Source organism: Megachile rotundata, chromosome 3 (assembly GCF_050947335.1).
Source record: "Megachile rotundata isolate GNS110a chromosome 3, iyMegRotu1, whole genome shotgun sequence".
NCBI classification, from domain to species: domain Eukaryota; kingdom Metazoa; phylum Arthropoda; class Insecta; order Hymenoptera; family Megachilidae; genus Megachile; species Megachile rotundata.
In genome coordinates this window covers 20,771,599-20,796,014 of record NC_134985.1, presented here as the reverse complement: position 1 = coordinate 20,796,014, position 24,416 = coordinate 20,771,599, and the positions used below count along the sequence as shown (strand labels likewise).

The following is a 24,416-nucleotide window of genomic DNA, read 5'->3' as shown; positions in this document are numbered from 1 at the left end:
GCACGATACCCGTTTCATTTAGAGGTCGCGATATTCAAATTAATAACGCAGAGATTTCAAATTTAGATATGAGGAGATTTTCGAATTCCCGAGTTAGCGAATCACCAAATTTAAAAATCTACGCTTTCCTAATTCCTAAATTTAATTGCGATATTCGCGGCGTTCATTGTAATAACCTTACTCGTTTCGCACGAACGATCGAAGTTTCGTTACACGTAAATTATCATAACTTTCATAACTTACATACAAATTATGTAAGTTTAATAGGTCAGTAGTGTAATAAACTCTATTCGAATTGAATAAAGGAACCCGCGGTAAGACCTACGTCACGTGATTGTGACGTACTCCCAGTAATCTAGGGAATAAATTTCAAACACATTCCCTTCTCCACAAATTTTATTTTTCTCATATAAATATTGATAACAACTAAAAATCCTCTTAAATCAATAACTAACAATTATTCAAAACAACCCATTTAAAATGCTTCTCCAAACTCCAATCAATCTAGAACTCACATTCACCGCGCCAAGATTAGAAAAATATTTCCCTAGACCGTACCAGTATGACGATTCTAACGAAGATGAATAGTTTATTGTCATTGTAAATAGAAAATAATATGATGAATAATGTCGAAGTCTACTTGAGTTTGTCCCGGTTTCAAAAAATTGATCATTCGTGTACGCGAAACTGGATAGTTCGTACGTGCACGTAAAAATGTGAAGCAATAATGTAAAAAAATGTCGTGTTACATATGTATGTAAACATTACGCAATAAGCGGTTTCCAGGGGAAACGTATTCAACGGGACACGAAGAAATTGTAAATCGAGTCGCGATCGTGATTTCGCTATTTAGGAAAGTGACACGATTTTATTACCAGTGTAACGAAGTTGTTAGTGTGGAGGCAGTGACCGTGTGTTATCACGGCTGGAGTTTTTACTCGTGAAATGTCAAAATGGCGTCTTCGCAGGACGCTTGGTATCTGTCGTTATTAGGATTAGCAGAAAACTTTCGGACCTCGAATCCGCCGAATATTAAATCGTGCATACAATGCTTGCAAGCGGTTTTCAATTTTAAACCGCCTCCAAGGGTCGAAGCGCGTACTCATCTACAACTTGGTAACATTCTTCTTACGCATACCAAAAACATCGATTTGGCGCGATCTCATTTAGAACAAGCGGTCAGTTGAAACATTATTTACGTTGTAATTACTTGAATTCGTTATTTTTTACCTTGGTCTTTCATCATTATCATGTAGCTTGCGTATATCTGCGTATTTCTTTCGATCGTGATTCTAACCTTTCTTTTTATTTTGGTACTGTCGGTAATACAACATGCCAAGTGGTTAAAGATCAATGGGTGTTAGTGAACTCAATTCAATGATAGTTGAATCGAAACCATGTAATTTAACGATGAGTTTACAATTTTAATATTGATTTTCAGTGGCGGTTAAGTCAGAACATAAACACTTTTGATGATGTAAAATTTGAGGCAGCAAGCGTTGTCGCAGAACTGTACGAACAACAACAGCAACCAAATCTCAGTAAGCCAATATTAAGAAAAGCCATAGAATTATCTCAGCACAATGTATATTGGCATTGTAGACTTATTTTTCAACTCGCAGTAAGTTACAAATGATTTTAAGTAATCTTGATATTTAAGTATTTTTTAAATAATTTTGGAATTTGTACATTGCAGCAAATACACGCATCAGAAAAAGATTTTGTGGCAGCTAGTAGTTTACTTGCAGTAGGTGTTGATTATTCTCATATCAGCAATGCAAGTTACACTCGTGTCCTATTCTTATTGAGCAGGTGTATGCTTTTATTGATAGACAAAAAATTTACCGAAGTTCATCCCCTTTTAAATTCGGCAGGACATCATGTTGAAAATTGGCAGGGTAGTCCACACCAAAAAGAATATTTAAAAGTCTATTTTTTGGTACTTCAAGTCTGTCATTATTTAATGGCAGGTCAGGTAAGTGAAATACATCTTATCTAATTACTTAACAAATTGACTGAAACTCATTTCACATATACATGTATTAAATAGGTTAAAAGTGTTAAGCCTTGTTTGAAACAGTTGCAACAAAGTATACAGACCATTATGTCTCCTAGTTGGCCAGCAGATGATGTAGTCACAGGTTCAAATATTGGGGACATGTTTATATGGATGCCAAAGGATCATTTATATGTTCTGGTTTATTTAGTAACAGTTATGCATTCTATGCAGGCTGGTTATATGGACAAGGCTCAAAAATATACGGATAAAGCATTGACTCAAATTGAAAAACTCAAAAGTAGATATAATACAATATTCATTCGCCGTTCCGCTATAATTCGGTAGTTAAATTATTATTTACGTTACTTTGCAGTTGTTGATAATAAGCCCATACTTTCTGTTTTTCAACTCATGTTATTGGAGCACATAGTGATGTGTCGACTCGTGATGGGAAATAAGAGCGTAGCTCTTGCAGAAATTTCTCAAGCTTGTCAACTTTGTAGAAGACAACCAAGGTTACTTCAAGGTCACAGACCCCAATTGCACGCCTTATTAGGGTTGTATGCAATGTCGATGAACTGCATGGAAGCGGCAGAGGCACAGTTTACAGCTGCTCTACGAGTAAGATGATAGGGTTGTAAGAAGGGTAAAAGATTGCTTCAGAATTTTGAAACATTTTCATCCGCAGACATCACAAGAAAGAGAACTTTGGACTTTTGCGAATTTAAATTTGGCAATAGTGTATCTTAGAACGAAAAGGGACGCAGAATTAGGTGCTTTGCTCGAACGGATAAATCCCGAATCTTTACCATCGCATTCACATTCTTTGAGAGCAGCCGCATATTATGTTCAAGGACTTCAAGCATTTTTTGGAGCAAGATACAACGAAGCAAAGTATGAATCGTTACTGGCATTAACGAGATATTATAAGCATTATAATATTTGAATGAATTTATAGGAGATATCTTCGAGAAACGTTGAAAATGGCCAATTCTGAAGATTTGAATAGACTCACGTCGTGTAGCCTAGTGCTTTTGGGTCACATATTTCTTTCTTTGGGAAATAGCAGAGAATCCATGAACATGGTTACACCTGCTATGCAACTAGCTTCTAAAATACCTGATGTTCATGTACAGTTATGGGCTACTGCTATCTTGAAAGGTATACGCGTATTCCGATGCATGTACGAAGAAGAAGTTTTCGGTTTTTGAACAAATGTTTTATTGCAGATTTGTACAGAATTTGTGGAGATCCGAATCGTGAAAGTGAAGCGTATCAAATGCACTGCACTTTTTCGCAAACGCTGTTGAAAGATCATTTCCAAAGTACACAAATGGGCGAGCATTCTCTTATACAATGGACTGATGGGCCTGTGCCTGCTTTACCGAGTAATCCACCACCATCCACGTCACAAGCCATTCTTTAATATTAGAAATGTTTATCCATTCAAAACGTGTAAATTTAGCGAAGCACAGAAGTATGTTAGGTTTGTACAATTTTGTTGCCGGGTCATCAAATAAATATCAAAATATCAGGTAATAGTTAAAAAACAGGAGCACGAATCGTGCTGAAGAAGTAAACGGAAAAGTAAATTGCGATCAAGATCAAAAATAGTGAATTTAATCGTTCAACATGGATATTGATTAATATCCAAATCCGTCATTTATTATTTGAATAGTTTCAATTATCTAAAAAATCTTTATATATAGGTTTGTACAAACAATTTATTGTAGTCATTTTTTATGTCAGAGAGATACGCAAAAACTGAACATATGTAAAAAATATCGATATATTTTATTATTTTGTAAATTGTAAATTATAAACTTCTTTTCTCCCGTATGTGTACACCTGCACAGAGGAAAAGAAGAATGGCAGTGCTATCGCTCCGAATATTGAAATGACGCGTGTGAAATAAGAATCAGGTGCATTTTTCAATATAGGTATCATACCACTGCACAAAGGCTATTTTGAAATCGACAGAACATTTTAATTTATGTTATAGAAATAATAGATTTTGATATTACAGAAGTTGAGTATACGTTACTTATATTTAAATCGAGGAACACATTTAAAGATACATCGAAATATCAAGAATTTTATATTTTATAAAAACGAAAAGTACGTATTTTTTTTTATTTAATTTGCGTTCGTATCTAATTTGCTATATACAAAAAATTATGTGACACCTCAAATATAATAAGATAAAGTTAATATTAATGTTACACGTCATACGTCGACTTTATTCATATAATTTTTTAACTTTATAATTTATACGTCTTTTTTAGGTTTACATAGCACGTTGGCAATTAGGCTTTAAACTGAGACTGATAAAATTATTGCGGTACAGAAATTTGATATGATACGGATAGGAAATACTATACATGTACATACTTCAGAAACTAATAATTTATACGTTAAAACAGAGATTTGAATAAAATTGAAAAGAAACCTTGTGAGAAAATATAAATCAATGGGAAAATATTAGAATGATTTTGTCATGAAAATATTAATGTTTCCAGCGTACTATGCTTTTCAATGACCAAAGTAGACGTTTAAAATTCGGGCTGTGGACACAACAGAAATACAGTATGTTCATAAAAGTGTACCCGTGTACATGAGAAGTTAAACTGATAGGTACAATAGGTTACAGTACGTTAAAAAAAAAAATATCGTACCTATCGTATGCGTGGTGCGTATCAGTTGATGTGTTTTTATTAAACAGTGTATGTATGTAATGTATAATTAAAATAAACACACTCGCAAGTAGTATTAGATAGAGCAATATGCGAAAATAAAAATTAAAGGGGCCTTAATACGTGGTAAGCTATTCGCAAAGATGTTTTGATCTAACTCTTTGCTTTGTTTTTAAATTAAAATATTGTAAATATTTTAAATAGTAAAAATAATAAAGAATAAAACAGAGAGAATTATAACGAATTATATGCCTGTAAAGATATCGGTTTTGTGTAATTATTATTAACGAAACAAGAATACTATATTACGAAAATTAATATTATCACTTTTAGGTTTTTTATTTGTAGTATTTATATGTATCGTTTGGTGGCTGTACATAATGATAAAGTCCTTGAAAAATAAACAAGTCTTAGAAAAAAAAAAAGGTTGTATAATAAGTTAGCCATTTTAAAGTTATGTTAACTTTAATTCCTATTTATAATAGTTCATATTTTCATTTTTCCTCTTAATTACATTTAACCTTATAAAATCATTATTTATATATTGCTACAATTATCAGGTACATTTAAATTACTTTCTGTACCATGCCTGTGCAGTCTGGAAACGTTTGACTTTCTTCTGTAATTGAAGAATGCCATACATTAAAGCCTCTGCCGTTGGGGGACATCCTGAAAAATTATTACATGTATATCTGAATAACATACTAGCTAGGTGTAAATATTAAGTGCAGTATGGAATATTACCTGGCACATATATGTCCACAGGTATAATTCTATCACAGCCCCTGACAACAGAATAACTGTAATGATAGTAACCACCACCATTAGCACAGCTTCCCATAGAAATTACCCATCGTGGTTCAGGCATTTGATCGTATATCCTTCTTAATGCTGGAGCCATTTTATTTGTTAAAGTACCAGCAACTATGATAACATCAGCTTGCCTCGGAGATGCTCTGAATACAACACCATATCTGTCCATATCGTATCTAGGAGCAGCAATATGCATCATTTCAACAGCACAACAGGCCAGACCAAATGTCAGGGGCCATATGGATCCTTTACGACCCCAATTTAACAAATCATCTAATCTTGCCATTGCATATTCTCCCATGCTCTTAGTATTTTGGAAAGGGCTATAAGGTATTTTTTCAGTTTTGCTTGGTAGTGCAACATCCTTTTGTTGGTTGCTTGTATCTGTGGCTATTTGTTTGGCCTGACATACTAAAGATCCAGGAGATCCACTCAATGCTATGTTATTACGTATCAGGGACACGAGCCCCTGATTGATAGTGGCTAAAAATGATAAAATATAAATATGATAACGGAATAGGTTATTAATTAAATTTTGTTAAAAGTAAGAACTTGTCCATTCATTTGTATTAAAAAAGTATCACCTTTCAACATTGCTGATAATTTATTTTCACTCGTAAGGTTATAAATACTATATGATACAATATCGACTGACACTCAGTAGAATAATTCGACGAGAATAATTAATTTAGTTTGTTCAAATTGCCGGATCTTATGCAATAGAAACTATGAGAATAGACTACAAAATAGAGTAACGAGTGAAATATATAGAGAATGTATCAATGTATTTCGGAAAAAAATTTACTGAATTCAAGAAATCGATGCAGATAATTATGTTCATGATTGTAATTGATATAAATGAATTGAAATATTTAATGTATTTTAATATTAATTTAAGAAAACTTACGTGAAAACATGATTGAACGAAACATTTTGCACCCTGCAGCACACACTCACGTCACGGAGTTGTCTGCTACGCTGTGCTTCTGCGCTCTGATGAATTGGATGGTATACAAAACAGTTTGCAGCATCTTCTATATCAAAACATAATAATTTTGGCACTGATCAAAGAAGATTACTTCTTTGTTATAGTTCTTTCACAATATCGATCTTCGTATTTTTGTCTGAGTTTATATTTTCGACGAACTTTCGCTTTCGTTTATAAGGGATTTAATCATAGTGTTACAAAAAGGAGTATGGTTGCAAAAAGACAACTTTAATCATCGTATAATCTGATATGGACATCTTGGAAAATATAATTTTTAATAACTGTTAGCCCTCTTCTTAATTCCATTAAGATATTTTTCGATTTTTATTCATACACCTTTATACACTCAAATTTTCGCGCGCTATTTTAAAGCTGTAATACTACGCCACCTAGCAGAATTAGTTCCTGCCTTTCGCCGCTAGATGGCTAGGCTTTTTTTGGTCCATGGAATTGCCAAATTTTTCATTTTCTTTTTTTGATGCATTTAGCACAGTATTATGACATTAATTCGGTTCTGTTAAGCTCGTAGATTAATCTATTCACCTCGGAAAAGCGTAAAAATAATTAATTTCGAAGATAAACGCAATTTTCTATTTTACAAGTTCCACCACTCACCGCTGGATAGCGCTGGCAGTACAATTTCAGAATACCGCGCGCGCAAATATGCATTTCAAGAATCATACGAAAAAGAAGCTGTCAAACTACTTCACAGGAATAAAAAACAACCTAATGGTTATCTAACATGATGTTTTCCGGGATGTGGATATTTAAAATCGTGTGACATGCACAATCAATGAGTGTTTCTACAGATCGTCGTAAAGTGTAGGAGGTAACCTAGAACCGTGTAAAAATTTTTTATTAACATCTTCTACGCGTGAATTAATAATTGGATCAACCTGAACGTGCGGTTTGTACTGCGAGCTAAATGTAATGTAATAGGATAACTCGAAAGTGAAGGAGGTGTGTTAGAATTGCGCCAGATGTTTTCAGTTTCTGATATGCAAATGAAGGTCGTAGAATTTCTTAGACAAACACGAGAACGTTGTTCACTATTGTTTCAACTTCATATGTTATGTTTCTATTTTTATATTATTGCAATTTCATATTATGAGGGTATAACATGAAGGTAAATCGATATAAGATATTTTAAGCATCAATAGTTGAGGTGCATTGTACCTGTATTGTAAAATACGTTAAATATATGGTAGGCAGTACTGAAACAGAAAATGATTTTGAAGGCTATAAGGTAAGACATATTTTACTTAATATAATTGTGATGAAAAGAACATTCTGTATTTAAGGATTGTAGAAAATGTTTTAAATTATTTTAAAGAATTGACGTGTGTTAGTTATTGTAAAGTTATGAAGTAATACGGGTCCCTATTTAATGGGCCCTAGGCACGTGCCTATTTCGTCTAGCGATAAACATAGCCTTGAACATGCGTCTGCGTCAGCATAATAGGCCAATATTCATTACTTCCAGTTCATCGAAAGAGAGACTGCTCTCTACTCCTCATTTTCTTCTACTTCTCGGCTCCTAGTTTCGATTCCGGTTTCAGTCAAAATTCGCACGAATACTCACTCAAAATAGGCACATAAACATTTCGTAAGCACATGCCTATATCGTAGTACCGTTAAAACTAAATTTAAACGTGTGGTGTCGTGTGTGTACAGTTCGTCCACACGATAGAATAGGTGTCCGGTGTAAAATTACCGTGCAGTCTTATTTAATTCAAATCGTGTCATTCGGTGCACTGCTTTATATCGTCCTGCAGTTAACCCAGTAAAAAAACGTGCATAAAAGAAATGAAAAGACGTGTGTGTGTATACGTGTGTGAAGAAAATTAAACGCGTGGGGTCCACCGGTGGCCTCAAATTTTGTATGGTCGAACAATTAACGTTAAATGCGGTCAAGACTGACACTTAATATAACCTCACGAAAACTTTCCAGTTCTATTAATTTGCCAGGTGGACTTAAAAATTGGTATTTGAATATTAATTATGGTTTCCGCGTGTCTCGCAAACAGTTTAATTATAACAGCTGTTATCATCGATATTAATCTTTGACTACGAATGTAATCACTGATCTATTCCTAAGCAATGGACATTTTTAAAACGATAGTCGAACGCAGGATATCGTTGAACCGTTATCGTTACGAAATTACGTTATCGATACGTGATATGCAATCAGGGACCGATATATTTGTTCAATCAAGAATAGGTAGACGTTTCGTGGGACATTCAGTTTGGTGAGGCCTTTCCTAGAACGTGGTTATCACTAGTCCACCACGCGTGCTGTCAACTTGTTGCTATTTTAAAAAATGTGTAACCGGTGCTACGAATGTGTTCCTATCTATTGTCTCAGATCGGTTTGGAGGCAGAAATGGTTTATACTGGTCGCTCTAGTTTTTTGTTTGTCTATAACGCTAATAATTTTGAGGGAACCTACGTACTCGCCGGATGCCTACCGGACTGCAATAAAGCACGACAGGTTCATAGACGAGGCGATGAAGAGCACTTATCAGGATGGTATGTGAACTTGATTTTGTCGACAAGGATGTTGTCACTGAAATACTTTTTGTTACTAATATTTTTAATTTTTGTGAGATATTTAAATTGTATTTTTACAATTGATTTATATAGTTATTAAAAATTTGTGAAAGTTTACAAATTTTTCCAATTTCCCAATTTTCCAACTTCCCAATTTCCCTTTTTCCAATTTTCCAATTTTCCAATTTTCCAATTTCCCAATTTCTCAATTTCCCAAATTCTCAATTTCCCAAATTCTCAATTTCCCAAATTCTCAATTTCCCAAATTCTCAATTTCCCAAATTCTCAATTTCCCAAATTCTCAAATTCCCAATTTCTCAATTTCCCATTTTCCCAATTTCCCAATTTCCCAATTTCCCAACTTCCCAATTTCCCAATTTCCCAATTTCTCAATTTCTCAATTTCCCAAGTTCTCAATTTCCCAAATTCTCAAATTCCCAATTTCCCATTTTCCCAATTTCCCAATTTCCCAACTTCCCAAATTCTCAATTTCCCAATTTCTCAATTTCCCAAATTCTCAATTTCCCAAATTCTCAATTTCCCAAATTCTCAATTTCCCAAATTCTCAAATTCCCAATTTCTCAATTTCCCATTTTCCCAATTTCCCAATTTCCCAACTTCCCAATTTCCCAATTTCCCAATTTCCCAATTTCTCAATTTCCCAAGTTCTCAATTTCCCAAATTCTCAAATTCCCAATTTCCCATTTTCCCAATTTCCCAATTTCCCAACTTCCCAATTTCTCAATTTCCCAATTTCTCAATTTCCCAAATTCTCAATTTCCCAAATTCTCAATTTCCCAAATTCTCAATTTCCCAATTTCTCAATTTCCCAATTTCTCAATTTTCCAAATTCTCAATTTCCCAATTTCTCAATTTCCCAATTTCTCAATTTTCCAATTTCTCAATTTCCCAATTTCCCAATTTCCCAAATTCTCAATTTCCCAATTTTTCAATTTTTCACTTTGCAAAAGTGTACAAATTTTTACAAATTTTTTAAAAATTATAATAATCTCTTAAATTAATAATTAACGTCTCTAAAGGTTTACAAATTCTTCAAAAATTAAAATGATCTCTAAAATTAATAATTAACGTTAATTAACTAATTTTAGAAATTACCTTCGTTGTACAACAAATTATAATGCAAACACGATATATTTAATTTAATATGTAAATTGAGAATTTAAATTTAAATGTAACATTTAAATTTCATAGAGCTTTGCGTTAACCACATTTGAATTCTTGTTTCGTATGAATTTCCATATAGATGATTTTGACAATATTCTTGTCGATTTCCATATTTCAATAGAAAAAGATTAGGAACTTATCTTATCGTTTGTAATAATGGTTCGTTTACTGCTGTTGCAGTTATGAACAGATGGTATAACCTTACCGACGGTGAGTTTGAGACTCGATTTTGTTTTTAAGTGTAATAAATTTGTTACAGTAATTAGTATTTGTAATATCGACTGTTTTTATGATTTATGTGATATCGATTCTGCTGTGTAAGAACATCGAAGCATTTGGTAATCATTGGCGCGGCTTTATGACTCATGTTTAATCCTTGCCTTATCTGTAGACCGACCAAAAATGTTTGAATAATAACGTTGTATAAGTTGCATTGTTATCTTTATTACTTTGCTGTCATTTTTACATTGTTATCTTTATAACCAATGAACTTTTACATGTAATATGTCAGTTTGTAGTAACGTTTAGTAGTGTAATTAACGTAGTTGTGTAATGAACTTAACTTATGGCTAAGAATTTAAATATTATGTCTATTGTTTTTTGCAACTTTGTTAGGAGATATAATAATTTATGACAAAATTTTTAATTTTCTGAATTTCAATTATTAATTTTTCAATTTCCCAAGTTTCCAATTTTCCAGTTTCCCAATTTTCCAGGTTTCCAACTTTTCAATTTCCCAATTTTCCAATTTTCTAATTTTCCAATTTCCCCATTTCTCAATTTCTCAATTTCTCACTTTCCCAATTTCTCAAATCTCCAAATTCTCAATTCCCCAATTTCTCAATTTCCCAATTTCTCATTTTCCCCATTCCTCAATTTCCCAAATTCTCAATTTTCCAATTTCCCAATTTCCCAATTTCCCATTTTCCTAAATTCTCAATTTCCCAATTTCTCAAATCTCCAAATTCTCAATTTTCCAATTTCCCAATTTCCCAATTTCCCATTTTCCTAAATTCTCAATTTCCCAAATTCTCAGTTTCCCAATTTCTCAATTCCCCAATTTCTCATTTTCCCAATTTCTTATTTTCCCAATTCCCCAATTTCCCAATTTCCCAATTTTCCAATTCCCCAATTTCCCAATTTTCCAATTTCCTAAATTCTCAATTTCCCAATTCTCCAATTTCTCAATTTCCAAATCAATAACATGAATCAAATATGTAAACAACCCTATTGTATTTTAAACTAGTCAATTAAAAATTCTTGTAGTACACAAATCACACATGAATAATTGCATGCCAGATTCAAAGCTTCAATCGCTTCAACGTTTAATTGGTATTCAAATCTCGACTTCACGGACGAATCCATTAAGTCAGTATAATCGAATCAATTATGTACACTTGTACACTTGTACACTTCGTATACAAGTTACGTTTTATTAAATATTCAAGTAAATGTGTATTGCTGTTGGTTGATTGATCTTCCTTGAACGTAATGCATTAATTATGGTGATGGTAATGGTTAATTGTGGTGCATTAATTATAGCTCAAGAATGGTACAACGGTAAAGTAATATCAAAATCGGATACTACGAATTGGGTGCGTTATTTGAACGAAATTCGTCAACGTTGGATAGTGTGGAATCATGATTCAAGTAAACCGTATAATCTTGAGGAACCGGAAATCGAGGACCAGTCCATGGGTCAAGCGAGTGTCATTCGGAAAATATTTGATGATATGGTAACTGTTCTTTTATATTCTTTGAATTTGTAAATTTGGAGATTCCTAATTTCCAAATTTCGAAACTGCCGAATCCTTTAGTTCCTCAATTCCTAAATTACCGAATCTCCAAATTTCTAGATGCCTAAATTACCGAATTCCTAAATTTCCAAACCTTTAAATTCCCAAATCCCTAAATTCCCAAATCCCTAAATTCCCAAATCCCTAAATTCCCAAATCCCTAAATTCCCAAATCCCTAAATTCCCAAATCCCTAAATTTCCAAATCTATAAGTTCCCAAATCCCCAAGTTTCCAAATCTCTAAATTCCCAAATCCCTAAGTTTCCAAATCTCTAAATTCCCAAATCCCTAAATTACCGAATTCCTAAATTTCCAAATCCCTAAATTTCCAAATCCCTAAATTTCCAAATCTATAAGTTCCCAAATCCCCAAGTTTCCAAATCTCTAAATTCCCAAATCCCTAAGTTTCCAAATCTCTAAATTCCCAAATCCCTAAATTACCGAATTCCTAAATTTCCAAATCCCTAAATTTCCAAATCCCTAAGCTTCCCCATCCTTAAATTTCCAAATCTCTAAATTCCCAAATCTTTAAACTACCAAATCCCTAAACCCCCTAATCCTTAAATTCCCAAATCCCTAAACCTCCTATCCCTTAAATTCCCAAATCCCCAAACCCCCTAATCCTTAAATTCCCAAATCCCTAAGCTACCAACCCCCCAAATCTCCAAATCCCATAATTCCTCCACTTCCCAACCGCAATTAAACCAAAAATATGCACAAACAGAGAAACGGCTTCTTCGTCGAATGCGGTGCTTACGATGGCGAGACCCGAAGCAACACTTTAGCCCTGGAACGACTCCTCGGTTGGAAAGGTCTGCTAGTGGAGGCGGACTCCATAAACTTCAGCAAAATGTTGCTGAAGAACCGGAAGGCTTACCTAACACCTACCTGTCTTGCTCTTCAACCATATCCCACGGTGGTACGAAAGTTCGTAGTTACTGTGCAAATTAATTAACGAACGAAATACAATCAATATTTACGTACCTTTACCTTGCAAATTATTTTTAGAATTCATTCCTGATGGCTGATAACGTGGGACGACTTCATGAACCAAATGCCACGGACAGCAATTTACCTAATTCACCGGATGTTGCGCACAGTGGGGATCATATTTTGGTCCAGTGTTTTCCGTTCCATCATCTAATGGCGGCCCTCAATGTGACTGTTGTTAATTATTTCAGTCTCGACATAGAGGGCCACGAACTCGAAGTACTGAAGACGATTCCTTTCGACGAGATAAGCATCGAGGTAAATTAATTTTGATCGGTACTAGAAAATGCAGTTTCATTACAATGGTTGCACGTTTTCAGACGTTATCGGTGGAGTTCGCGCATCTCGAAGTCGGTAAAACGGAGCTGATCGATTTTATGAGTTCGAAGGGTTATTACGTTTATTCGTTCGTTGTTAGAACGGACCATTTGGCGCACGATATAATATTCGTGAAAAAAGATATGGGCAAGTTTCGTTTTCAGGAGAGAGTGATTATTGATGCTGGTCACTAGAAGTGGACTCATTCCAGAGCGCACTATGAATTGAAATTTTCAGTCGTTGATTTGCTCGAAGATAAGCAAAACCAAATGGCTTATTTATGAAAAGACAGATGTAAAGTTTGGAAATGAGAAAATTTTCCTAACATGAATCTGCACGAGCTTACCTACTGTGGGTAAATACTCGTATAGAGTTTACTTACCTTGTTCCTGCCTCCAGGTTGTTTTCCTTAAAAACTTTTAAATAATGCAGTTGTTAGGTTAAGCTTTAGGTTGTTCAATAGAATGTATTAGTACTGTATACGTCAATGGTACAAGTTCTTGTTAATATTATTGAAATTTATTTTACAAAATATTTACAGGAACATATATGTTGTTATAATAAAATAAAGTATCTCTTTTTATAGATATCTCGTAAAACTCAGCACCACTGTAATCCATGAACTGAAACTAAACGTCTTACAATTAACTAGGAACGAATGGAAATTCGTATGGCAATAATTTGAATCATCCGTTGATTAACATTTTATTACGTATCATTTCATTTTCTCTGTTTTGAGGACAATAAATAGATTTTTGTATTTATTCCGATCTGTAAAATAATTTCTAATTTTTTATATTCGACGAATTTTTTGTATCGCTGGAATGATTTGATACATATATAAATTAATTTACTATTTATTGCCACGTTATGAGCAATAAAGTTCTTAGTAACTTTCCACCATCGCGATAACAAAAATATTAATTTACATGTTCCTCCGTAACTGTTACAAAATAAATAATTAAAGCTTGTAGACTAGTCTTACTCGATCTTTTTCAATGCTTGAAAAAAGTTATATTATCTAATCATTGAAAAAATACATTTAATTATTGTGATAGGTTTTGTGATTTTATAGCGAGGAGAGTCCAACATTAAATCATTACGGTGATTGTAATAAATAGAAAAACGTGTTACATGTAAAAGTTGTATTAAAAAATCTCACGCGTTATTGTGCACGAGCGTGCAATGTACTCTTCGGTTAAAACAGGAAGCCAACTTGCCGACGTTTGCTGAACTTTGCCGATCACGAATGACTCTTCTTTTACCCGAGAGAAATCGTTGCACGCGTTTGTACTAAGAAAATAACATTCAGCAGACTTTTGGTGTATCACCACGGATGGAGGAGCAAAAAATTGAATCAGGAACTAAAGTCTCTCCTCTTACATTTTAGTTCTTAGATCGACTATAAATCTCTGTTTTCTAGAATATAGAGAGAACCTTAATACCAAACGATAAGACACAGCACCTGGTTCGACTACGGTTGTTAAGAGTAATAGGAACTCAATACACTCGATAGTGACATTCATCGAACCTACAATTGTAAAAAAATCATAACGACATTCGTGCAACTGAGCGGCTGAACGTAAAGCTATGGATTGAGATCCCTTCTGATTTTTAAAAAATCGTTACAATTCGCCCGTAAGATTGCACACCGAGTTATGTTACAATTTAATTACAAATCTCGTAAAGCTAGAGGCATCATGTATAGTTTCAGCTGTTATAATACTTACACGGTATACGTTCACTTAATTAATAATCACAGATTCCAAAATTCTACGTAACATTACCTCTAGCGTGTCGTTCATAATCTCACGTGGATTCAACCCTCGACTCGTACGTCCAATACAATAATTAAATTCTGACCATTAGGAGATTGTAGGGTTAAACGTGTATGTAAATGAAGGTTCCGAAATGCAAGTAGTCTAAATGGTAGACTAAGTGCTAAAATTAAATTGAAATCGTCTGAAGGGTCCACGAGGGTTAAAAATCTATTTTCATATTTCACAAAGACAAACGGAATTCGGTCTCTCAAAACTCGGATCAATTTACACCCGCCAAACGTAACTCAATCTACGCAAGAGTACGAACGCCATCGATGCTCTAATTATTACGGAATGGTGCGAACGATCACAGTCTCAAATTGTCACCCCTTCTCTAAACATAACTCTCCTGCTTCTTTCTGACAATGTTTCCGCTAACGACCGCGGTTTGAAGCGGCAGTTTGATCTGCTTTTCCGCGCTCGAATTACTGCCAGTCACTTTCATGCTGCTGCTCTTGTTGCTGCTCTGCCTCCTCCAGAAGTCCGAATGATTGCTGCTGTAGTTCGTCGAGCCGGTCGTGTAGGTACCAGTTTTATCGGCCGACGTCTTCTTCTTTTTCCTCCTGTTGGGACCCAGACCGCACAACCTGAGGAATCCTTCCCTGAACTTGGTCGACATCAGGTTGTACAGGATCGGGTTTATGGCGGAGTTCAGGTACAGCATCACTCGGCAGAAGTAGAGGAGCGTGAAGTAACCCTCGATGCCCAGATCGATGATCATGCTCTTCGGGGTCAGCAGAATCCACAGGGTTAGCGCTCTGAACGGCAACAGACACAGGAAGAAACAGAGCACCACTGTCCCCAGCATCAGCATCACCTGTTTGCGATACTTGAGCAAATTGTTCGACGACCCGCGGCTTATCGTTGGGTTCGTCATCAGGTGTCTCGCTATCACCGTGTACAGGATCACCAGGATCAACAGCGGTATCACAAAGAACACGAGTATCGTCGTCAGGATGAAACCCATTGTCCAGTATGTGTCCGCTACGGTGTTGCACGTGGAAGTGTACGTACCGTCCGCGTTCTCTTCTATGTCGTAGCTCACCATCAGCAGGATGGGACTGCGAACAGATGGTTTACGTTCATTTCTGCTTTGGTGTACATGATGGAAGGGATTTTTGGATTAAGATTTTTTGGGAAGATTGAACAGTAGGGGATTTGGAAGATTGAGATAATCATGACAAATTTGTGTTTTAATTTATTGCAAAGTACAATATCAACGAGATCAAATACAATTATAAATTCTTTAGAAGTCACTTGGACCCACTGGAAGAACATTCAGCCATATTTAGCAATGATATCATTTATCACGTCGTGATCACACAAAATTCTCCTGCTCCGTGGAGTCAGTTTTTCTGGTCCCAATGCTCCTGTTACTTCTTTCACAAGCAGTCAGTCTGCACAACTGCAGGAACCCTCTTCTGAACTTGCTGCTCATCAGGTTGTAAAGAATGGGATCCACTGCGCTGTGAAGGTAGAACATAATCCTGCTGAAATTCAGTACCGCGAAGAAGGTGTCGCGATCGATGGCGGCGATCTGTTCAGCGGGTGCTACGATGATGTATAAAATCAGGACCCTGTAAGGCGTCAGACACAGGAAGAAGCAGAGCACCACAGACAAGAGCAAGGTGATCACGTGTCTCTTCGCCCTGGCGTGATACGTGTCGCTGGTGTTGCTGGAGTCTGGCACCAGATGTCCTATGATGAAGGCGTAGAGGATCAGGAGGATCAGCAGCGGCGCGAGATAGAAGAAAACCACCAGAAACAAGAAGAAGACCGAGGTGCCGACGGTGTCCACGCTGGTCAGACACACTGGAACAAAGTTTCTCTGGTCCAGGCCGTTCACGCGCATCTCCTGGTACTGTGAAACCCAGATTATGGGACTGCAATCAGTTAAAGTGAAATTGTCGCGGGATTTCCAAGTCGGTGATGGATGCTGAAGGATGATTTACGCGTAAGCCGTTTTTAGCCCGTCTACCGAATAGAGATTTTCAGTTCCAAGCTGAGAGGCTGCCACCTTGTTTGAACAGTCGGCTATAGATGGATCGTCAGTTTCGGCGGTCGAGTTTAAAGCGGAGATGAAGTTCAAAGCGATCTTTGCGTCGATGGATCATGATACGTTCTTTTCTTCGGGAGATGAACTCTTCTCGCATGTGATGAAAGAAGTCTTTGGTATCAGAGGAAGTTTTCTTCATATGTGATTTCAGGAGATTTGTTTAGTTGGGATGATGTGGAGGTTTTATTACTGAAAGTGTTATGGCGGTGTATTAACCCTTGTAGTATTTTTAAGAGCCAGACTCGTGACGCACCTAAATGCGACAGATTTTGCTTGAATGTTTAATACATTTCAATTTGAAGTTCGAGTCTAATTATAATTTGTACACTCAAAGATCATTGAATATAAAATAGTCACATTTTGATTTTCTTCAACGATTTTAATATTAGTTAATAGTTCTGACAGACGCACCTGGCAAACTAATCATACGGTAAGGGACATGTGTGTCCAAGTTAAAGTGCACATGTGTGTCTTTATTATACATATGAAGAGTTCTCTAAAATTTACTTAGAAGATACTTAAATCTTTCGTCCCAAAATTCCACATATTCTTACGTGAATTCCTAAATCCTAAAATCCTCATGTGACAATAAACCTATGTTCGACAGTCTATATCCCATAAGTCCCTACAGCCCTGTATATGAAACCTTGAAATCCTTATTAGATTTTACTAAGACGAAGGTGCTATTAGAATCGCTTTGGACGTCGAAAAAGCAAAGGATAGATTGCTATCACACGGTATCCTTCCCACGAAGTGAAATAGAATATCGTGTTGCACCTTTTTTCTTCGTCCAAGAAACTCGTGACACAGAGCCACGAACAACTCTGATATTGAATTTCCTCCAATTCCTGATGTAACGCAATTTCAGGTAATTGTATGGGTCTGTTTGCTCTTGCCGGGGTTTTTAAAGAAAACAGGGACGGCTTAATGAACTCTTGGAGGATTCTGTCAAAACAGAATTGGATGTTCTGAGGATCTTTTGAGACTCTTTTTATAGGGTTTTTGATAGAAGATGTAATGCTTTGATAGGAAATTTATGGTTCTATCTAGGTTTTGTCAAATTGAGAATTGGATGTTCGGAGGACTTTTGGAGACTTTTTTATAGGATTTTTGATAGAAGATGTAACGCGACCTTTTATAGAAAATTTATGGTTCTATCTAGTAGAAATTCCTCGATAAAAAGTTGCAAGTGTATCGAAAGTCGAAGGAGAATTTTTAGAAAATTCAGGAAGCTACACGTCACTGTGTCAAAGCTCCTAGTAAAATTACCTCATAGATCAGACCTTAAAGGATTCACCGAGCGATCCATCAACGGTATTGTACAGCAGAATGCTCTTGGCTCTTCCCTACTCAAATTATACTACATTCGTCTTGCTTTCGAGTTTCAATGAAAAGAAACAAGCTTGCTTATTCAGCTTTCGAAGTCGTAGTTGTTTCCTCTTCCTTTTCAGTTTCATGTCAAGAACACTCGCTGAATTTATCGTACACGCAGTTTCTCCTCTTAAACAGTTATAAAAATTTCGTATTTAAACTTCACATTGTGATACACCGTTTATAGAAAATTAGCAAAAGTAATTTGAAAAATTTTAATTATGTCGTTTAAAAATTATGTGTTTGTAAAGTGTGAGTTTAGGGGCAGTCTCGATAAAATACAGTTCAGCGAAACAACTCGAAGTTTAAATAAAAGTTTACTGGACTGTGTGTAAACATTACGAATTCAGTAGTGCGAGTCAACGCTAACTGCGCCGCATTCCTTGTTCCCGAAACAGCGTAGTAGTTAATTAAATAATATAACTTGTGCGTGTGTTTAACCTTCTTTATTGTGTGTTATACTCCCCTTCTCGCGTTTTATATAATTTGAACTACTGCTCTTCATTTTTAAGGGGTGAAGGGTGGAGATTTGAGGGATTGGAATTTTGGGAAATTGGGACTCTAGGTGATTTAAGCTCTGGGAGATTTGAAGACTGAGAGATTGGGACTTTGGGAGATTGGAAGACTGAGAGATTGGGACTTTGGAAGTTTGGAAGACTGAGAGATTGGGACCTTGGAGAATTGGGACTTTGGGAGATTGGAACCCTTGAGTATTGGAACTTTGGGAGATTGGAACCCTCGAGTATTGGAACTCTGGGAGATTGGGACTCTAGGTGATTTAAACTCTGGGAGATTGGAAGACTCAGAGATTGGGACCTTGGAGAGATTGGAAGACTGAGAGATTGGAACCTTGGAGAATTGGGGCTTTGAGAGATTGGAACACTTGAGTATTGGAACTCTGGGAGATTGGAACCCTCGAGTATTGGAACTCTGGGAGATTGGAACCCTTGAGTATTGGAACTCTGGGACATTGGAACCCTCGAGTATTGGAACTCTGGGAGATAGGGACTCTAGGTGATTTAAACTCTGGGAGATTGGAAGACTGAAAGATTGGGACTTTGAGAGATTGGAACCCTGGAGAATTGGAACTTTGGGAGATTGGAACCCTCGAGTATTGGAACTCTGAGAGATAGGGACTCTAGGTGATTTAAACTCTGGAAGATTGGAAGACTGAGAGATTGGGACTTTGGGAGATTGGAAGACAGAGAGATTGGGACCCTCGAGTATTGGAACTCTGGGAGATTGGAACCCTTGAGTATTGGAACTCTGGGACATTGGAATCCTTGAGTATTGGAACTGTGAGAGATTGGAACCCTCGAGTATTGGAACTTTGGGACATTGGAACCCTCGAGTATTGGAACTCTGGGAGATTGGAACCCTCGAGTATTGGAACTCTGGGAGATTGGAACCTTTGAGTATTGGAACTCTGGGAGATTGGAACCCTCGAGTATTGGAACTCTGGGAGATTGGAACCCTCGAGTATTGGAACTTTGGGAGATTGGAACCCTCGAGTATTGGAACTCTGGGAGATTGGAACCCTTGAGTATTGGAACTTTGGGAGATTGGAACCCTCGAGTATTGGAACTCTGGGAGATTGGGACCCTCGAGTATTGGAGCTCTGGGAGATTGGGACTCTAAGTGATTTAAACTCTGGGAGATTGGAAGACTGAGAGATTGGGACTTTGAGCGATTGGAAGACTGAGAGATTGGGACCTTGAAAAATTGGAACTTTGGGAGATTGGAACCCTAAGCTATTGGAACTTTGGAAGGTTGGGACTTTAGGTGACTTAAGCTTCAAGAAACTGGAATACTAAGAGATTAGAATTTTGAGAAATCACTGATAGATGCAAGATCACCTTGCTTGCATTTTAGCAAGTTTATATCTCCTCTGTAGTTATACGACACCCGGTATACTTTCTCGGACTGTTAGAGCACCCTCCGAAGTCGTAATCTTGGATTTTCGTTGGAACGACCACGCTATCGATAGCAGCAAAATACATAATCCCAATTTATATATTAAGGGATTAAAGGATCGAAAGAGGGAGCTTTAGAAAATTTTTCTGTCAATTCTTACCAAACTTCTTCAATTCAATAAATATAACTCCTAAGACGTTATACCCTTAAAAACCCAGTGATCTACTTGTAAAAAGTATTCGAAAAGATGTTCCTCAGTCAATAATTTCTCTGACTTTTCTCCACAAGCTCACCCGAAATAAATTTTCTCTTGCTAAATTGGAATCACATTTCCCTGCGATATTTCACCCTCCGGGAACTTGTATTCCTGCTTACTATTCATAGTACTTCAAACGTTTCCGTATCATTTCCCCTTTATCTTTCGAACTTTCTGCTCCGCCTTCTGTTGTTGATTTCTGACTTATCTGTTGCGTTCGTCGTTATAACAAACTGCCATAACTTGACGTGTAATTGAAAATTGAACACTCGACTGATTCGGTCGAAGTTCATTCAGCAACGAAGGCTGCTCGATGAAGATTTTCATTTTTGGACACAGTTCGTTTTGCAGCGCGAGATTTGGATTCTTCAGATTTCTCTTTTCGCCTGTTTTCCGCCATCGTAAAGGGAGCCTCTCTTTTCTTAAGCAACCATAAATTCAGCGAGCAGGACCCGTGTCTCCTGTTCCAGAACTCACCAGCCAGTGCTGATCTACGAGAGGAAAAAGTGTAAGCGACGCGTAAAGCTTTTCCCAAGAAGTGGTTCCATGGGCAATTTACCCTTTACGACACTGGTTCAAGATTGTACACTCGGGTGCAGCGAGAGCTGCCTTTGGATAAGGACCACTGTAGAGGAAGGGATTTGTAACCATTTGTGCTCCATTCTGACGGAGTGTACTCCTGAAACTTTTACAACTCTTGTTTTTTTCCAAGCTTTCACTTTTTAAATTATTCAAGTCTTGCAGTTTTCAATTTTTCAGTTCCTTAGATTTTCATTTTATCATTCTACTTATTTTTCATTTTTTTAATTGGTCTATCGTTCACTCGTACGATCATTCATTTATTCAATTCTTATTTTCCAAGCTTACACTTTTTATTATTCAAGTCTTTCACTTTTCAATTTTTTAGTTCCTTAGATTTTCATTTTATCATTCTACCTATTTTTCGTTTTTTAAATTGTTCTATCTTTCACTCGTACGATCATTCATTTATTCGATTCTTATTTTCCAAGCTTTTTATTATTCGAATCTTGCACTTTTCATTTTTTATTATTCAAATCTTGCACTTTTCAATTTGTCAGTTTCTTAGATTTTCATTTTATCATTCTACCTATTTTTCATTTTTTTAATTGTTCTATATTTCATTCGTACGATTATTCATGTATTCGATTCTTATTTTACGAGCAATTTCACAATTTTACAAATTTTAAACTTTGCAATTGTTCAGTTTCTTATATTTTCATTTTATCATTTTTCCAATGTTTCATTTTTGCAATTGTTCTATCTTTCACTTGTACAATCATTCATTTATTCGATTCTTATTTTCCGAGCAATTTTACGATTTTTAAAATCTTAAACTTTTCAATTGTTCAGTTTCTTATATTTTCATTTTATCATCTTTTCAATGTTTCATTTTTGCAATTGTTCTATCTTTCACTTGTACAATCATTCATTTACTTGATTCTTATTTTACGAGCAATTTTACAATTTTACAAATTTTAAACTTTTCAATTGTTCAGTTTCTTATATTTTCATTTGATCATCTTTTCAATGTTTCATTTTTTTAATTGTTCTATCGTTCACTCGTACAGTCGTTCATTTATTCCATTCTTCAATTCTTCAGCTTCTTAATTTCACCACGTTCCAATTGTTCAACCCCACTATTTTTCAATGATGAGATCCCCGAAGTTAAGTTTCCGGCTCGCCGAATCGCCAAATATTGACCCGTCAGAAGTGATCTCTGAACGGAAGTGTACACAGCCGAATTTCTGTTCCAGTTGAGGGGAATTCGAACGTGAAGGAAAACAGCGTTCGCCACGTGGATTTTACGACACAGGAATCGAATCTTTCAGTCCACGCAAGTCTCCTTTCGTTATCGCGATTTGAACGGTTAGCCGATGGGCAACTGGCTCGACCCATGGAGGTACATTTTTTCCTTTAGTGCCGATCGTATAAATTACCGCTTTATATCCGTGGCTATTTTAAGCGATGCTCCAGATTTTGTACTTTATATAGTCTCGTAGAGGAATACATGAATAGCAAACAGCGTCAAATATTAAGAGATCATCGGCACTGACGTTTAACGGGCGAACAAGATGGGACATCGTTTAATTACACAAAGTGCTCCTGTATAGCGGCGTTTATTTAATGTTCCAGAAGAGATAGCTGTAGCGTGGAGAGGCTTATTCGTGGGAATACTAATGTAATTCCAGAAGAGCAGGCGATGTTTTATTACAACCATCTTTCTTACAACTTTCGTCTTGTTTGACAATAATGACGAATCTTATAGCGGGGTCAAGAACGACCGTTCATCTTTCTTAACCTCGATATATGACATTTCATTGCGCGATGCAAGATTAGTTAAACGTACAATGTCTGGCTATACAATGCGTGGCAATTCAGTGATAAGAGGATTCAACGTGTTATGGCATTGCTTGGATATTCAACGTGTGAAGGAATTAACATATGGCGATATAACGCGAGTCGATGCAATGTTATGCAGATTCAACGCGTTGTGGTATTACTCGTGGCGATATAATGTACTGCAATTCTAAGTGAGAAGAATTCAACGCGATGCGATATAATGCGTGGCAATATAACGTGTGGCAATATAACGCGAGACAACATAACGTTAGTAGATTCAACGCGTTGTGATGTTATGCGTTGTAATTCAAAATGTGAAGAATTCGATGCGTTGCAATATAACGCGCGGCAATATAACGCGAGTGGATTCAACGCTATGTAGATTCAATGCATTGTGGTATTACTCGTGGCGATATAACGCATTGTAATTCAAGGTGTGAAGAATTCAACGCGATGCAATATAACGCGTGGCAATATAACGCGAGACAACATAACGTGAGTAAATTCAACGCGTTGTGATGTTACGCGTGGCGATATAACACGTTGTAATTCGAAATGTGAAGAATTCGGTGGGTTGCAATATAACGCGCGGCAATATAACGCGAGTGGATTCAACGCTATGTAGATTCAATGCATTGTGGTATTACTCGTGGCGATATAACGCATTGTAATTCAAGGTGTGAAGAATTCAATGCGATGCAATATAATGCGTGGCAATATAACGCGCGGCAATATAACGCGAGTGGATTCAACGCTATGTAGATTCAATGCATTGTGGTATTACTCGTGGCGATATAACGCATTGTAATTCAAAGTGTGAAGAATTCAACGCGATGCAATGTAATGCGTGGCAATATAACGCGAGACAACATAACATGAGTAAATTCAACGCGTTGTGATGTTACGCGTGGCGATATAACACGTTGTAATTCAAAATGTGAAGAATTCAACGCACTGCAATATAACGCGAGGCAATATAACGCGTGGCGATATAACACGAGTAGTGTCAACGCATAGTAGTACTACGTGTGGCGACATAGCGTGAAGGTTTCAACGCATGGCAATATAACGCGAGTCGATTCAACGAGTGGTCATATAACGAGTGACAATATAACGCGAGGAATGTTGAACGCGTAATAGAACACTTGACGATTTAACACGAGGAGTATTCAACGGGTGATAATACAATGTACGGCGATAAAACGAAGGTTCCAATATGGCAATATATTGCGAGGTAACAATTAGTGATCCAACAAACAGAATTCTATATACAATGCATATAACACACAGTAAATTCAAACGTCAC

At 36.3% G+C, this 24,416-nt stretch overlaps 4 protein-coding genes across 16 annotated transcripts in view; 2 read left to right on the top strand and 2 right to left on the bottom strand.

The window, feature by feature from the left end:
- Positions 1-439: 439 nt before the first annotated feature.
- Positions 440-4,936, top strand: Mau2 (Mau2 sister chromatid cohesion factor). Its single transcript, XM_076530242.1, has 8 exons — positions 440-1,178; positions 1,442-1,621; positions 1,697-1,975; positions 2,051-2,297; positions 2,373-2,620; positions 2,688-2,893; positions 2,958-3,160; positions 3,229-4,936. The coding sequence occupies exons 1-8, from the start codon at positions 954-956 to the stop codon at positions 3,423-3,425; spliced, it is 1,785 nt and encodes a 594-aa protein (XP_076386357.1). The 5' UTR covers positions 440-953; the 3' UTR covers positions 3,426-4,936.
- A 202-nt stretch (positions 4,937-5,138) lies between these two features.
- LOC100875987 (NADH-quinone oxidoreductase subunit B 2) lies at positions 5,139-6,570 on the bottom strand. Of its 2 annotated transcripts, none has more exons than XM_003706548.3 (3): positions 6,413-6,570; positions 5,437-5,988; positions 5,139-5,361 (listed from the first exon to the last, which is right to left on the bottom strand). In XM_003706548.3, the coding sequence occupies exons 1-3, from the start codon at positions 6,435-6,437 to the stop codon at positions 5,264-5,266; spliced, it is 675 nt and encodes a 224-aa protein (XP_003706596.1). In that variant the 5' UTR covers positions 6,438-6,570; the 3' UTR covers positions 5,139-5,263. The 2 variants fall into 2 exon arrangements, with proteins under 2 accessions (XP_003706596.1, XP_012148312.1); XM_012292922.2 differs by lacking the exon at positions 6,413-6,570 and adding an exon at positions 6,090-6,242.
- Positions 6,571-7,362: 792 nt separating this feature from the next.
- On the top strand, positions 7,363-13,917 carry LOC100879131 (uncharacterized). 5 transcript variants are annotated; one of them, XM_012292937.2, is made up of 7 exons: positions 7,363-7,739; positions 8,859-9,022; positions 10,409-10,438; positions 11,771-11,964; positions 12,749-12,943; positions 13,033-13,272; positions 13,335-13,917. In XM_012292937.2, exons 1-7 carry the CDS (start codon positions 7,720-7,722, stop codon positions 13,524-13,526), a joined length of 1,035 nt encoding a protein of 344 aa, XP_012148327.1. In that variant the 5' UTR covers positions 7,363-7,719; the 3' UTR covers positions 13,527-13,917. The 5 variants fall into 5 exon arrangements, with proteins under 5 accessions (XP_012148327.1, XP_012148326.1, XP_012148328.1 ...); XM_012292936.2 differs by lacking the exon at positions 7,363-7,739 and having other exon boundaries at positions 7,809-9,022; XM_012292938.2 differs by lacking the exons at positions 7,363-7,739; positions 10,409-10,438 and having other exon boundaries at positions 7,809-9,022.
- Positions 13,830-24,416, bottom strand: part of ETHR (ecdysis triggering hormone receptor) — a 106,137-nt gene continuing 95,550 nt past the window's right edge. For 7 of the 8 annotated variants that reach the window (XM_012292928.2, XM_076530250.1, XM_012292925.2 and 4 more), the window contains one exon: positions 13,830-16,213. In XM_012292928.2, the coding sequence (XP_012148318.1) occupies positions 15,487-16,213 (727 nt within the window). In that variant the 3' untranslated portion in view covers positions 13,830-15,486. Of the gene's footprint in view, positions 16,214-16,337; positions 17,036-24,416 lie in introns of those variants that run through there. The other variant, XM_012292933.2, reaches the window with a different exon arrangement.

Coding starts and splice junctions, on each gene's coding strand:
- LOC100875987 (XM_003706548.3), bottom strand. CDS start 6,437: ATGTTTCGTTCAATCATGTTTTCAC. Junction 5,989..6,412: donor TCGTTCAATCATGTTTTCAC/GTAAGTTTTCTT, acceptor TATCATTTTTAG/CCACTATCAATCAGGGGCTC. Junction 5,362..5,436: donor TGTGGACATATATGTGCCAG/GTAATATTCCAT, acceptor ATAATTTTTCAG/GATGTCCCCCAACGGCAGAG.
- Mau2 (XM_076530242.1), top strand. CDS start 954: ATGGCGTCTTCGCAGGACGCTTGGTATCTGTCGTTATTAGGATTAGCA. Junction 1,179..1,441: donor GATCTCATTTAGAACAAGCG/GTCAGTTGAAAC, acceptor ATTGATTTTCAG/TGGCGGTTAAGTCAGAACAT. Junction 2,894..2,957: donor GCAAGATACAACGAAGCAAA/GTATGAATCGTT, acceptor ATGAATTTATAG/GAGATATCTTCGAGAAACGT.
- LOC100879131 (XM_012292936.2), top strand. CDS start 8,815: ATGTGTAACCGGTGCTACGAATGTGTTCCTATCTATTGTCTCAGATCG. Junction 10,439..11,770: donor ATGGTATAACCTTACCGACG/GTGAGTTTGAGA, acceptor CATTAATTATAG/CTCAAGAATGGTACAACGGT. Junction 13,273..13,334: donor TCGACGAGATAAGCATCGAG/GTAAATTAATTT, acceptor GCACGTTTTCAG/ACGTTATCGGTGGAGTTCGC.